Raw genomic sequence first — 15,883 nt, 5'->3', positions numbered from 1 at the left:
CTATACAAGTTACATTAGTCTGTTAGTATATTAGTACATTAGTATATCAGTTATTCCAATTATTTTTCGTTTTTTTTCTTTCACAGTCTGCTCTTATCCGACATGTAGTGTATTACTAACTACATTACTTATTTTCAAATTCAATGAAAAATCACAAGAAATATCACCATAAATATCAATTATTCAACTATAACATCATCAAGTATATCAAGTATATCAACTCGAAATAATCGAAATGAATGTTCAATATAAACTCTAAATCACATAAAAATTCATAATCCCGTTCAATTTAATATTGCAGTCTGTCCGGCGGTTTCCTTTCTCTCACAGGATATCTTCTTTCTATTTCTCGTTCTGGGATCTGATTACCATTTCCATTATTCCTACCATTACAGTGTTCACCATTACCATTACCATTATGTTTACCATTACCATTATGTTTACCATTACGTTTACCATTACCATTACGTTTACCATTACCATTACGTTTACCATTACCATTACGTTTACCATTGCCATTGCCATTATGTTTACCATTGCCATTACATTGTTTACCATTACCATTACATTGTTTACCATTACCATTATGTTTACCATTACCATCAACCATATTTCCGATATTTTTCTTGTATGAAATAATTTGGTCGCCATGTCGCCTCATCATCTTGTCCGGGGTCTTCACCTTATAAGATACAGGGCCACTCCTTTCTACAATTTGTCCGGGTATCCATTTTTCCCCTTCTCTAAAATTTCTTATCATTACTGTTTCACCAATGTCGAATTCTTTATGCTTTCTTTGTTTATCGTGATAGTATTTCTGATTGGTTTGACGTTGTACTACATGACCTTGTATATTTGGTTTTAATAAATCTAGCCTGGTCCTCAGTTGTCTTTGTAAAAATAATTCTGATGGACTGGTTCCAGTGGTACTATGTACTGCACAACGGTAAAACAACAAATAGTTTGTCAGGATTACATCAATGTCTTTGTTATCCTTCCTTCCTGATTTAAACGTTTGTACAAATCGTTCGGCTTCACCATTAGTTGCAGGGTGGTAAGGTGGTGAAAAGATACGTTTAATTCCATTTATTTTTATAAAATGAGAAAACTCTTGGGAAGTATATTGTGGACCATTGTCAGAAAGCAATTGCTCAGGTAACCCATAAGTCGCAAACAATTGTCTTAAAACTTGTATAGTTTTTGTTGATGTTGTTGTCATTGGAATTACTTCTGGCCATTTTGAAGACGCATCAACCACTATCAAATACATCATTGCCATGAATGGCCCAGCAAAATCACCGTGAATTCTTTGCCACACTTTAGTAGGCCAATTTCATGGATGCAAAGGTTGTGCCGGTGGGTTGTTTTCTGACAACTTGACAAGCAGGACAACCTTTTACTAACTCTTCAATGTCTATCAATACCTGGCCACCAAACATGTATTCTTGCAAGCGATTTCATCTTTACCATTCCAAGGTGACCTTGACGGAGTTCTTCTAACACACAATGACGAAATTTTGCTGGGATTACTACCCGAATACCCCAAAACAAACAATTAGTTTCCACAGTCAATTCGTATTTCCTTCTAAAATATGGTTGCAATTCTTCACTAACTCTATTTGGCCAACCATTCTGTGTAAAATGCCATACTTTAGACAAAATTGTATCAGATCTGGTAGACTGTTGTATTTGTTTTTCAGTAACTGGTAACAATTCAATTTGCTGAATGTTCAACATGCTTGACTCTGACAATTTTGAGTTGCAGTACATATTGAGTGGTAACCGTGATAATGCATCTGCATTTGCATTTTTCGCAGTTTGTTTGTATTCAATGGTGTAATTATAGGCCGAAAGTTGAATAGCCCACCGTTGTAATCTAGCGGCGGCTAACGCGGGAATTCCAGTCTTTGGCCCAAGAATTTTAATTAACGGTTGATGATCTGTAATTAGTACAAATTCTCTACCATAAAGATATTGGTGAAATTTCTTAACTCCAAACACTAATGCGAGTGCTTCTTTTTCTATTTGAGAATAATTTTTCTCCGACTGTGAAAGTGTCCTAGATGCAAAAGCGATGGGTCTTTCTTCGCCATTTTATAACATGCGATATAACAGCCCCCACATCATATGGTGAGGCATCACAAGCTAATTTCAATGGCAGTTTTTCACTGTAATGGACTAAGACATGGGCTGAACTCAGTTCATCTTTCAGTGATCGAAAAGAAGCATCGCACTCATCTGTCCATTTCCAGGGCACATTTTTCTCCAGTAGATGTTTGAGTGGATGGGCTAACATTGCCAAATTTGGAATGAATTTGCCATAATAGTTTAAAATTCCTAGAAAGGATTTCAATTGGTGTAAATTCTGTGGTTTAGGTGCGTTGTTTATCGCCTCGACTTTCTTCCTCGTAGTGTGAATACCTTCAGCATCAACCATATACCCCATAAATTCAACACTATCTTTCATAAATTGACACTTTTGTTAAGTCGCAAACCATAATCTTGCAGTCATTGTAGGACTTTCTTCAGGTTGTCTATGTGTTCCGCATCATCCTTTCCAGTTATTAACAAATCATCAATTCGACACACCACTCCAGTTAACCCTTGTAGTATTTTTTCCATAGTTTTCTGAAACAACGCTGGGGCAGAAGCAACTCCAAACGGCAACTGTGTATAGCTATAAAGTCCTTTATGAGTGTTGATGGTTACATATGCTTTTGATTTATCATCAAGTGGTATTTGTTGATATGCATGGGTTAAATCTAATTTAGTAATTTTTTTTCCGCCATTCAAGGTTGCAAACATATCCTCTGGGCTAGGTAGTGGATATTGGTCGATACATAATACAGGGTTGATTGTTACTTTATAGTCACCGCATATTTTGGTACAGGAACAATCGGTGCTGCCCAATCACTATAATCAACTTTTTCAATTACTTTCATTCTTTCCAACCTATTCAAGTCGTTTTCAATTGCCGTTCGCAAGGCATATGGAACAGGTCTAGGTTTGAAAAATTTAGGCGTAGCATCTGGCTGTACGACCAATTCAGCTTTAATACCCTTCAGTGTACCTAATTCATCCTGAAACAATTCTTGGTACTGATCTAACACTTCCAATATCGCTTGATACGCGATTAACACTTGACCAATCTACCTTTAAATTTGACAACCAATCTCTGCCGAATAAAGAAGGACCCGAACCCCAAAGTACGGTAAGTGGTAAATATACTTGCTGTTCATTATACTGTACTTTCGCTGTCATCTGACCAAGTATTTTCAATGGCTCTCCAGTATACGTTTTAAGCGACACTGTTGGTTTGTTTAATTTGACACTGCCCAACCTGTGTTTCCATGTTTCTTCAGAAATGATAGAGACAGAAGCACCAGTGTCCAATTCCATTCCAAGTTTAACACCATTCACTTCTGGAAGTAAAACTATATTAGCTGTAGAATTAGTAGTATTATGAACACAACCAATATAACATTCAGGAATATCGTCCCCCTCAGTATCACTGTCCGAAGAATGTGAATTATCTTGCCAAACACATTTTATACGCGATTTCCTTTTGTTCACTGATGTACGTGATTGAGTGGCACGGCAAACAATGGCTATGTGACCTCTTTTGTTACACTTCCTACACAACTTCTCTTTGTAATAACACTTGTCTGGAAAATGGTTCGTCTTGTCACAACGAAAACAGGGTTTTTTAGCATAGCTCTTTGTTTTGGAATACACTGCACATACTCCATGCTTTTTTGTATTGGCTTGCAACTCACTGGCTTGTTTATTTGCAGTTTCATAACTTTGAGCAAGTTCAAACGCACGATCAAGGGTTAGACCTGACACAGTTAACAATTTCTTTTGTGTAACAGAATCCCGCATTCCACACACAAACCTGTCACGCAGAGCTTCATTCAAAAAGGATCCGAATTCACATTTTTCAGCAAGGTGTCTGAGCTCGGCTAAAAATTTAGCAACAGATTCTCCGACCAGTTGGTTGCGACCATGGAATTTAAATCGCTCCGCAATTGTTAATGGCCTTGGGTTAAAATAAGTATTTAATATTTCCACGAGTTCACTGAACGGTTTGGTGGAGGGTTTCACTGGAGCTAACACATTTCTGAGAATATCGTACGTCTTAGGACCAATGACGGTAAGAAATATGGCGACTTGCTTACCCTCGTCAGTAACTTCATTTGCTTTGAAGTACTGGTACAGTCTTTCTGTATACGAAACCCAATTTTCGCCTTCTGTAAACTCTTCTATTTTCCCCAGTAAAGCCATGCTGGTTTCTTCATTCAACCATTCATATTTCAAACACGTCTACCAGGTTTATGAGATCCTGCCGACTACGCCATTGTAATGTTTGTGAGTCAATAAAGACGGACACTGTTGCAACACGTGTGACCACGTCCAAGCTTTATTCCAGACTGCCCGTACTCCCAAAATCTACGGACTCCCTAGCACAATTGTCATTCATAACATACTACAATGAACTACTGACTCTCTAGCATAATTGTCATTCTTAATATATTACAAGTTTGTAATACGTTATAATATAAGTACATCGTTCACGCCTGTTTCCCTGCTGCTATAGTTTCCACAAACGCTGAGAGCGACTGACGTTTTCGTAAGAAAAACTACTAGTATACTGTCACGCTGTACTGACATATGTATTCAATGTTGTATTCAAGGCTATCTGAGCGCCATATCTATTGGATAGATATTGTTATCGGAGATGGGGTGAACAATTCAATGTCGAGGTTGGTGCGAATTATTTATCTCGAGACTGACGTATTCAACATTACCATTAAAGCGGTAGGGTCGTCACCTGCGCACGCGGGAAATTGAGTTCCAAGCGACGATAACAACACATGCTAAAAACGCAAAGGTTCATGGGTTGACGCTTGTTTGTAAACAATGACACGCTATGGCCATCTGACGCATGTGTTCTTATCAATACATTTGACATGCAAATGCATGAGTATCTTCAATATAATTGTTGATTATTGGCCATGGGTTTCGCGTTGGTTAAATTCGTGTTGCGCTTTTATCGAGTTCGTGACTCTCGTTGATCTCATCCGAGTCGCGATACAAATAAACATAAAAGAGAAAGCCGTTATGTATCTTCCCAACCTCGGTTTAGCCTCATGCAACAACCGATGATAATGACACTACACATCTGCTTCTTTTCGTAGTGACAAGAAAACGTCTGAGGAGAAAGTCTCCAGCAAAAATTCAACCGGATACGGCAACAAAACAGTAACACGTTGTGAAAATGTGTTGAAGGGAGATGAAAACCCGTCATTCAAACAGACCAATAAAGTAGTGAAGACGCTCGAAGCGGCAGAAGAAGGAGCTACATTGGAAGGCATACACGAGACAGTAGCAATGGGCAACACTGTCGTGGTGCTTTTGACAATCATCGGTGTATATCTCCTATTAATATACACGACAATATGCAGTATGTATTAATTTCGGTTGCAACTCATAATAATAGCCATATTATTTACATATATCCGGTGATTTAAATTTTTAATTACTGTAAAAGGGTTAATTAATCACTGGGGTTTAATTTTGCTTATTTCGCTGACTTGAAAATGCGCTAAAATAAAACCCTGTGAATATGTAAAATTGAGCATAGAACACATAATCTAAATGATAAAACCGTGAATTTAAAACCCGCTGAATATGCATGTAATGCTAAATCAGTGAAGTTTCAACCCAGTGAAAATTAGTCATTTTACAGCAGTCTAGTTCATTAGAGTAACTTGTGCTTAATTATGCTATTTTACTCAAATACATGTAATGTTATTTATTGCACCAAGAACATGTTTCTTTGTTTCAAACAGACCGCCTTTACTAGTTTCTTTGTCAACGTTGCCACGGTGACCTTACTTGGAATAAATGATGTTTTGTTTTTTAAACTCCCCAAATTAACTAGTAAATAAAGTGGTTTTCAGAACGAGGTTATTTCACATGATGAAAGTAGAGATTGCAGCTTTTTTATATACAAACCAATGATTTTCAGATCGATTTTTTAATGAATAGTCAGGTCGATTCACTAAACGAGCTAAGTACGTGATTGTTATTAGAATGCAATACGTGGTTTACTATGAACCAGGTGCGATTTCTACAGGTTACGTAACATACATAAGCTATGACAGCACACAACCCGTGACGAGGCTTCAGAAAACTCATATATTCAATAATCTATTGTTTTTTTTTAAATATCGTCATCAAGAATATGATTCATTTCTTGGATTAATTGTCATAATTATTTGCCAGTAGGCGTATCATCCACTCAATTTTAATGACGTCATTCAATTTTTTTGCAGACATTGCTCATATAGGTAAGCATGTCACATATATAAACAATGCATTTTGGGAAAACAACTTTCCATTGTATATACTGGGGAACTATTATTGCCCTGAGAACTAACTCACTAATTAAATGTCACGTCAATTTCATGATTAAATATCGAATAACACCTTTCAGCATAGCATTGGCTTTTACAACAATAACTTACATTGTGTTTCACTTGGGTATAGATTATTTTTTGTATCTAGCGGGTTGTACCAATTAAAGGTAGGCTTTTATGAAAAGCATTTTCACGCAAAGGATAATGTCGGAAGATACGGTATGATATGATATGATATGATATGATATGATATGATATGATATGATATGATATGATATGATATGATATGATATGATATGATATGATATGATATGATATGATATGATATGATATGCCATTTGTTTATTCTACACCTGTAGATACGTTTTGGTTATCAGCATTAAAATCTAAAACTGTTTTTCATTGTGTCTGTCTACCCTTTATAGCTGTTTTTTTATATAGTATCTATAGTATTGTTTTATGTTTTTAAGACAATAAATTCATCTAGACGAAACAAACATTTAAGCCCGGGCTGCTGAACATTTGTGTTATATGAGGTTTGATCGGGGCGCGAATTGCACGGTGACTCCTTCGATGATTCTAGTCACTTAAACATATCTAATTAAAGCTTGGTAAGGTCTCAGTTTGTAGCCAAAGTCACCATCGTTGTTAATATGAGACCCATATATCTCGCGCAAACGTGGCACGACGACTACCGGCCTTTAAATATTTCGCCACTAATCTGTTTTTTCTGTGATTGCTTTAAAATCCTTCAAATGCAGCAGTAGTTTAAGTTACATTATAGGGACGACCATGAGGGCGCTGTTCATAGGTCGGATGCGATGACGTCATACGGGATGGATGACGTCTCAATGGGGGACCGTGCATAGATGAGCAGAAATGATGACGCCACAATGGGAATTCGTGTATAAATTAGCATAAATGAGCGATCATGGCCGTAAAGTGGTTAATTTGCGTGAGGATGACGTCACAGTGGGATATTGTGAATACACTTGCATACATGAAATTGATTTGAATACGAGGTCGTAACGAGGTCATCGTAAATGCATTTGCATAAATTACCATCATTTTTTTTTTTTTTTTTAATTGGATTTTTGAAAATTTATTTTTAATTGGACGAGTATGGACGTCACGAACAATTTTTCAGAATGTATCGTAGAGGGCGCTCACACACGCACACACACTCACACGCTAATAAATACGTCATTTTGAAAACTAACGGAGTTTATTATACAAAAATGGGTAAAACATCGAAGAACAGTGACGTGGAATATACATTTTTTTTTGTTTGTTTGAGTAAATAATAAAAAAAGAATGGATTAAAAACTGAGTAATATATAAGAATGATATTATTAGTAATATTTAAGAATAAAAAATGACATTTTAGAACGGTTGAAATACATAGAGTATTCTTTCAAATGCGGTTAAGTATTTACACTGAGAATCGATTATATAATAATAATTCTAATAATAATAACACCAATAATAATAATAATAATAATAATAATAATAATAATAATAATAATAATAATAATAATAATAATAATAATAATAATAATAATAATAATAATAATAATAATAATAAATGTGATAGGGTTAGGTGTCAGTAGAAAATTCACCGAGTGTTTTACTGTACTACAGAAAATGACTGATAAAGTATGATTGGCATGCTTATTCTATATATGATGTTGTATAATGTCAAAGAGTTGTGAATCCATTTCGCGTGTTGATAACTTGATTTCACGGCAGACTAAACACATTTGAAGGTTTGATTTAAATTGTCGAAACAGTACACGGGTATACCGCTTGGACAATTTTCCAACCAACTCTGGGTGAATGTGTTGAAATGCATCGTAACACATGGCAATTTTACCACTATCAATTTCAGACAAAGCTTGGTCAATGTAGAGACGAATGAACAGTACTTTCATCAGCGAATCCATAAGATGAACACAAATGCTGGTGTTGTGAAGGATGCTCTATATCAACCCGAGGCAATTGGCTTGAATGATACGATGAACTTGTGTAGAGATGAATTAAGTGACGATTTTTTTTCATAACCAGTTTATCCAATGGTTTCCTGTTGCCAGTGAAAAATACAAAGAAAATATCTATATAAAATTACTCACAAAGATGTACATAAGTACGTTGGAGAAAAGAATTCACAGTGATGTACAGATTGTTGACAGGGCACAGCAGATATGTGTAAATGCTCTCACCTCTCGGGGGGCACCCGGCTTTCAGATGATTTAGGTGTTGGCAGCGCATTCGTGACTTTGCGTCTTTTAATACGGCGAGTTGATTTTTAGAAACATCAGGTTCAACTTGTGGTGCAGCAGTTGAAATACTTTGGTCATATGTCGAAGGTATCACATCCTCTACGAGACTGCCTGAGAAATCATTTAGGTATGTGTGGAGCTGATTCGAACCCATGTTGCTAGTACGCTCATCAGTGATAAAATGATTCCCAATACCCACGCCTAGTGTTAAAATATTCCCCTTTCTGTTACCCCAGATGTTTACATCATGTTAACATTTTTTCCCAACCAAGTCAAATATATTTATAGATTCATTACACACACAGACATACAGGTGTCCGTCCCATGAATTGATGAGCCACCATTGGATTCACTTTTAATATAGTTGAATTAACTTTTAATATAGTTGCGATATGAACTCGATTAAAACGCGTTCCTATATAAGGTTGAGTTTTAATTGGAGTTTAATTAAACTCAATTACAATGCAATACAATGGAGAATTGCACTTTAATTAAGTTTAATTAAACTAGAGTTGAATATCCCGTGACTGAACATAGAAATGTTTGCGAAGCTTAGGTTTAGTATTGGGGTAATATATATATAAATATTATATATAAACTGTACCATACCTACCCCGATATAAACCTAAGCTTCGCAAACCTGACTTAAATTTGATTAAATATTAATATAAATTATGAAACATTGTGGAGCCCCATGTTTGGGGCTCCACTTGTACAAACGACTCCACTTTGTTTGTGTATGTCTGGACTACTGGCTCTACTTCTACGTCTACACCAACACACACACACACGTCGTAAAATAAACAGGTTTCTCCTGTTCAAAAACAGTTCATGAATCCAGGGGGAAAATCAATGTTGAGTTCGCTAAGGTGTTGAGAGTTGGTTGTCAGACCTGTGTCATCATGATCCAATTTTATCTCACAAACAGACCACACAGACACACAGATGTCCTGTTCAAAAACAGTTCATGAATCCAGGGGGGAAATCAATGTCAAGTTTGCTGAGGTGTTGAGCGATGGGTGTCAGACATGTGTCGTCATGATTCAATTTTATCACACAAACAGACCACACAGATGTTTATAGTAAAATAAACAGATCCCATCTGTTCCTGGGATCCAGGGGAATATGAATGTCTGCTATCTAAGGTGTTTGAGGGTGTCAGATCTGTTATCAAAAACACAAATTTGTAAAGACACTCCTCGCGGTAAACGAGTAAAAGGCAGAGAGTGATCGGACAAACTGCATTGCGTGTTGGAAATAATTGCAGGTGGAAACCCTGACGGTCTGTATTTGAAGACTTGATGTGCACTGTTACAGACTTAATTGAATCTTTTTTATTATTGATGATGACATCCTTTATGCAGAGATGAATATTGGGGTTGAAACCATTCACTAGGGCAGTAAACTCATTGCAGTGCAAGAAGCCAAAAAAGGCAAGGGTGAACGATGACCTCAAAAGTAAATCTGTGTAGCTCCATATACACCGCTTTGCAGAAGCACACACAATTGCTTAAGGATGTCCACTGTTATGGGCAAACGTGGGCGAGATGAAGAACCCTGTGTCCATTGAATCCCTCTCAACACATAGGATAGACGAGTGAACTCCAAGCCCTCGGATGTGATCATGGGGTTTCCATAGCCTCCCTGAATGTAGTGGTTCCGAATTGAAGCGAGGTAAACTTTAATCGTGGATGCACAGTGAGCTGCAAAGTAAATTACAGTGTCTTCTGAAATATCTGGATAGGATGCTGCAGCACCAGGTAACTCGAAGAAGGTGGCAGCCATGCACGCACTCCTGTTGCATAGGACTGGTGTGTCCTCGTGCTGAGGGAGGCATCCTAAAAGTGCGAAATAGCATCATTTAGCCAAACATTATTTCGCAAGTTATTGGGCACGGCTGTTCTTGTGCGAGTGGGGCTGCTTTCTAGAAACGACGAACCTGTAAACGTTATAGCGAATCAGCAATAATGTTAATAACGTTAATGTATATGTTCTGCCTGGAAAGTGAAGCTATCAGTGGCTGCTAGAATGACTAGGCGGTGCATGAGTTTCATTATAGCTAGTGACTTGTTAATAATGTTCACCACTGCTAGATTGTCACAATGAAATAACACTCGCTTACAGCACCAGTGTTTTCCCCAAAGGAAGCAAGCAGCAACAATAGGATATAATTCCTGTGTTGGGTCATTCTCCAGAAGAAGCTCATTGGACCAGGGGGCTTGAAACCATTGACCTTGATAGTAGCCCCCATAACCAACACCACTGGCATCAGTGAAAAGCTCCATACTGGATGATGGTGTTGTATGTACATCTAAGAACATGGAAATGCCATTCCAGTTAGCCAGCAACCTTTGCCACATAAATAAGTCCTGCTTGGCCTCTGTAGACAAGGTGACGAAGTGATGAAAGCACTTGACCCCCTTTGAAAGTTCGATGAGACGAGAAATAAAAGTTCTACCAGTAACAAATGGCCTAACAGACTCAAAAGGTTGCACTTTGTGCAAGTTTTGTGGTTGATAAATGTAAGTAACATTTCTCGGATGCGAGCTAATTTGTCCATGGGAGCCGTGCATGCATGTGTTGATTCCTAAATACTCGATTGTGCAGCTAGGGCCTACTGTTTTGTGAGGTGCTAGTGGTATGCCTAGACGTTTAAAAATCAAAGTCAAGACAGCCATGGTTCTTTCTGCTTCGGCATTTGGCAAGTCAACGGTGAGGAAGTCGTCCAGCAAATGGAAAATAGTCTTGATACCATAGTTGTTTTCTGCGATCCAACAAATCGCAGATGACAAGTGATCAAAAATCTTAGGACTTGAATGACAACCAAAGGCCAGACGCGCAAAGTATGATAGCTGCCAATAAATTCCATATAAATGCCACAAATAGGGGTGGATCGGAATGAGCTTAAATGCGTCTACAATGTCTGTTTTGCATAACATGGCTCCAGCACCAGCTTTATTGATCGCGGCAATAGCAACGTCTACTTCCACATACGTGAGTGAAAAGTCCTCCTTGTTAATGAGTCCATTAATACTTGGTGTTTCGGAATCACGAGAAGAGGACAGGTGGACGTTAAGCCGCTCTTTTGTAGAATATTTCTTCTCCACTAGACCAATAGGGCTACATCGATAATGTGTAAAGGGGGAGTTGGGAAAGGACCCGTTAAATAACTTTTGTCGACCTCTGTTCGTACGAGTTCTGAAATAATTGATTGCGAGCAGATGAAAGATTACGACACACCAGAGAAGTAGTAGGTGGATTATGTATGCCTGTATCGAAACCTTCAGTCAGGCCACTAATCAAGCAGGATACAAAATAAGAGTCGGGTGGTTCAAAAGTTCATGTTGGAGCCTTGAAATGTTAACTGTTGGCACTGGATAGCACAGTGGTCGTTGGCATGGCAAGACAAGCACAAAGGAGCAAAGATGCAGTTTGGTTTGCTACACCCCTTTGACGAATTAAAAGTATTACACAGTTCTATTCCCTGGAAGGTTACACATCGCCGACTCATTCTGTCGAGTGTATTGTTATTGCCAGTGGCCAGTGGGATCTTTTGATTAGACATTCTCCTTGATGCATCAGGGCAGGAAATTGCTGAATGACCAACACCCCCGCAAGTAGAACAGGAAATAGCGCGACATTCGGCGAAAATAGAGCAGTAAAGTTGGTTGTCATGACGTGACCAGTCCACTTTCACGTTATGGTTCAACAATAGAGTTGCGGCTCTCACAGAGAATTCATGGTGATACTGGAAAGAAGTCGCACCACCAAAACAGAAACTCATTTCGACGATGTCACGTTAATATGCATCAAGTTCCTGCCGGCATGCGAGATAAGCTTCACACATCACGTTTTTTTAGATGGCAAAAGCCAAAATAAATTCGGAAATGGACAGGGAATGCGAAAGTATGTTATCCGTAGGGGCATGCAATGTAAAAGCCTCAGCTCCAAGAAGGTCGCATTTGTTGTCGTTGCCTCATTCTCGATCGGTTGCGTTTGTGTGTTCATTACTCCACTCCCGTTAGGAGTGCCGTTCATAACTCCCTGTACGGGTGTCGGAATTGAACGTGATCGCGTCACTGGCATTGAATACGGTTGTATTCTTGATGAAACACCACTGGTTTTCCTTGACTGACGCCCTTTTCCTCGAGGAGCCATGGTATGCTTGAAAAAAGCGATTGTTCGACAAGGAGAATAGTGCAATGATTGTGATAACGAGCGAAGAGAATACAATGCTTGAGCAGTGATATGTAAAAAACAATGAATGAAACGGCTGGACAAAAGAAATATTGTTAACCGCGTTAACTATTGTCTGTCGAGATGGCAAACAGACGGTATGGTATGTGGGGTCATGTGACAAGGGGTATTTAAGTGGAGGACAGAAGGTTGAATGTCAATCTAGGCCAGTCTCGCTACAGTGCAGTTTTCGGCGGTTTCCTTTTTTAGTCACACTTTGTTCATTCCTGTGCTTCAACCCAACAGTAAACTTTTGACATCACGACTATGTTTTTTCAAGTGCAAGTAGAAAAGACGGTTGATGGAACTAGCAGATCCCATAGTGTCGGAAATGCACGACAACGTTCACTTCGGTTAGCCGATTGGGAAGACCTTAGACGAGATGTTAAAACATACAAGACGTACATTTCGGCCTATGTTTTGAATGGCAAAAAAGCATTCTGAAGCCGAGAAGAAACAGAGGGCAATATTAATTTTATTTACTATGCATCATACCCAGCACCACAGCAAGATTGCTAACAGATCGCATCGAGTACTCTTTCGAGAGCGGAGAATTCAAAGAAACCATGAGCATATTTATTCGGCCATATGCGTTACGTGTCCTCCAACTTCAAAGATGTCGAACATTAAACTCTTCATGTAACTATTTTAACACTTATGCCGATCTTGATTGTTCGTTTTTTGTGAGGTAGCATCCTTAATTTATGGGGTGTTAATTGTCGCGGCAAAAAAAAAAAAAAAGTCAATCCTGTATGCATTGAGTTGTACGATGTGATATTTTAAGATTTGCGTCCCTTTGCCAGTGACTCTTGTGAGCAGGTTTATAGTTGCGGTAATTTGTTTGTAAAGTCACAACCACTTGGTCTAAAGTCTTGGACGTGTATGCCGTTTATGGCTACTTCTCCACGGTATGTATTTGCGTCAACCGAAATTGATAATTGGCTCGCTTGACAATTATTCGTTCATGTGGATCATTTAATTACTTTTTACATTAAGTCCACGTACCATCACATCACGATCATCTGGAAACATCAGGGCTATTTTGGATTCTCCCAAGGAGTTTTACTTTGGAATTCGGCATTTCTATCGCGCCATGTTTATTCACAAAAATATCAAAGCGAAGGTAAGTTGTTGGTCAGTTGTGTGTGTGTGACTAGGTTATTGGTGAGCTTGCATCAACGTATCGATGAAATCAAGCTGGTAACGGTCTGTTTAAATCTAGGGCTCTTTCATACCGTGCATGTTTGAAGGAATCAGTAAAACACTGCAATTCCAGAATAGGTATATTTGTGTCTGTTTTTTCATCATGTTAGATAAGCGAGTCGGGAATTTAATGCGCATGGATGGGACTGCGCCATGCTTCCGTACATGACGGCCATGACGGCCATGGTGGTTTATAATGTTAAACAAGAAGGTAAGAGTGTGTGTGGTAAGGGATCTGTATTGTATTGTTGAAAGTTCAACCTGGCGAGCACTCGTTGAAGCTCACTGTATGTTATTATGAAAGATTGGAGTGGATAACCAGGAAGTGGTGAGGATTGTACGCAACAGTAAATACTTTGAAGGTGTCTTTTTATACACCGTGTGTTTTTTATACTGAAACGTCCTCAATTGGCTATGGCAGGTGTATTGACCAAGAAGGTAAGGAGGCGAGTGTAAGTGGTCTCTATAAGAACAGGTTGAAAGTTCAACCTGGAAGGAACTCGTTGCAATTCACGAAACAGTAAAGGTTTTGAAGGCTTAAACGTGCAATTGCGCACAAAAAACTAGATCGTGGCGAAGATTGCGAGAGTCGAAAGAAGAGTACCTGAGTTGCAGGATATAGTGTTATGGAATTTGATTTATGCAATAGCATATACGCTGGTATGCCCATAGTGTGCCCCTCTGGGGCAGAATGTTCTAGTCGATGGGCCAAGTAATCATGTTATTTACAACGATTGGAGTATTCGGGTTTGATGCTTTCCAGGAACTTGAGGCCCTGTGGGATCCACATTTCAGTGGATGGGGTTGCTTTTGATAGCAATAGTCAACGACGACTGGATCATCAATATTTATACTTCCCAGGAGCTTAAAGCTATGTGAGATCTACATTTCAGTGAATGGGGGCGCGTTTGACAGCAACAGTAAATTACGACTGGAGCATCAGTAGTGATGCTGTCCGAAAGCTTGATGCTCTGTGAGATCTACATTTCAGTGGATAAGGTTGCTTTTGACAGCATTAGTACATTATGCAAGGTTCAATCCTTGCTGAAAATGTCCCAATACTGAGACAATTGAAGTTCTTTCCCAAAGTTGGGATGGGGAAAAAAAACAAAAGCTCGGCTCTCAAAAATCGCTTTACAATATTAATGAACAAGGTATGTGCGAAGTTGAAACGAGACCAAGCTCGTGGCACATTATTCTTTCCAATGTGGCAGTCGGCCTCTTTCGGACAGTGATATGCCCGGCTGACAATATATATGCAATTGAAGTGGAACTATTGGAAAGATTACTACTAGTATCACATGTGAATACAGTACATGGTACAAAAAAAGAAGCCACAATTCCTAATTTTCGAGTTGTTAGTTTTCTACGGAATTCCGCTAGAGGGCGCATCCAAAATACCCGGATGACGAGCCTGAGTGGGGTTGTTTTTATTAAAGTTCTGTATTCTTACATGCGTAAATCAATAGATTGGAAAAGCAAAAAAGTTCCAGAACTCCGCAAATTTCTTCAGGATCGTGGTATAACTTGCAGCAATGTTCGTAAAGCTATTTTTTTGCAAACGAGTTAAATGTTCGCCAAAAGTCAAACAATCGTCGTCGTACAACCACTCCAATACACCGTCCTAGGCCCCGAATTGGCGGACCCATAGCCCCGACCAGGACGCAAACGTCTACCTGAACTTTCCCACCGGGACTTTCCCGCCACTTCCAACAGGAGCATCCGGAGGCTTATTGTAATCGA

General features: G+C 38.7%; 2 protein-coding genes across 2 annotated transcripts; both read right to left on the bottom strand.

Annotated features, from left to right (window-relative positions):
• Positions 1 to 3,075: 3,075 nt before the first annotated feature.
• LOC146731538 (uncharacterized) lies at positions 3,076 to 4,284 on the bottom strand. Its single transcript, XM_085492910.1, has one exon. The coding sequence runs from the start codon at positions 4,282 to 4,284 to the stop codon at positions 3,076 to 3,078; it is 1,209 nt and encodes a 402-aa protein (XP_085349036.1).
• Positions 4,285 to 10,680: 6,396 nt separating this feature from the next.
• Positions 10,681 to 12,859, bottom strand: LOC102806436 (uncharacterized). Its single transcript, XM_085492909.1, has 2 exons — positions 12,627 to 12,859; positions 10,681 to 11,899 (listed from the first exon to the last, which is right to left on the bottom strand). The coding sequence occupies exons 1-2, from the start codon at positions 12,857 to 12,859 to the stop codon at positions 10,681 to 10,683; spliced, it is 1,452 nt and encodes a 483-aa protein (XP_085349035.1).
• Positions 12,860 to 15,883: the final 3,024 nt, after the last annotated feature.

This window comes from Saccoglossus kowalevskii, chromosome 18 (assembly GCF_978046115.1).
Source record: "Saccoglossus kowalevskii chromosome 18, keSacKowa6.1, whole genome shotgun sequence".
NCBI lineage: Eukaryota > Metazoa > Hemichordata > Enteropneusta > Harrimaniidae > Saccoglossus > Saccoglossus kowalevskii.
This window is presented reverse-complemented; position numbering and strand designations above follow the sequence as displayed.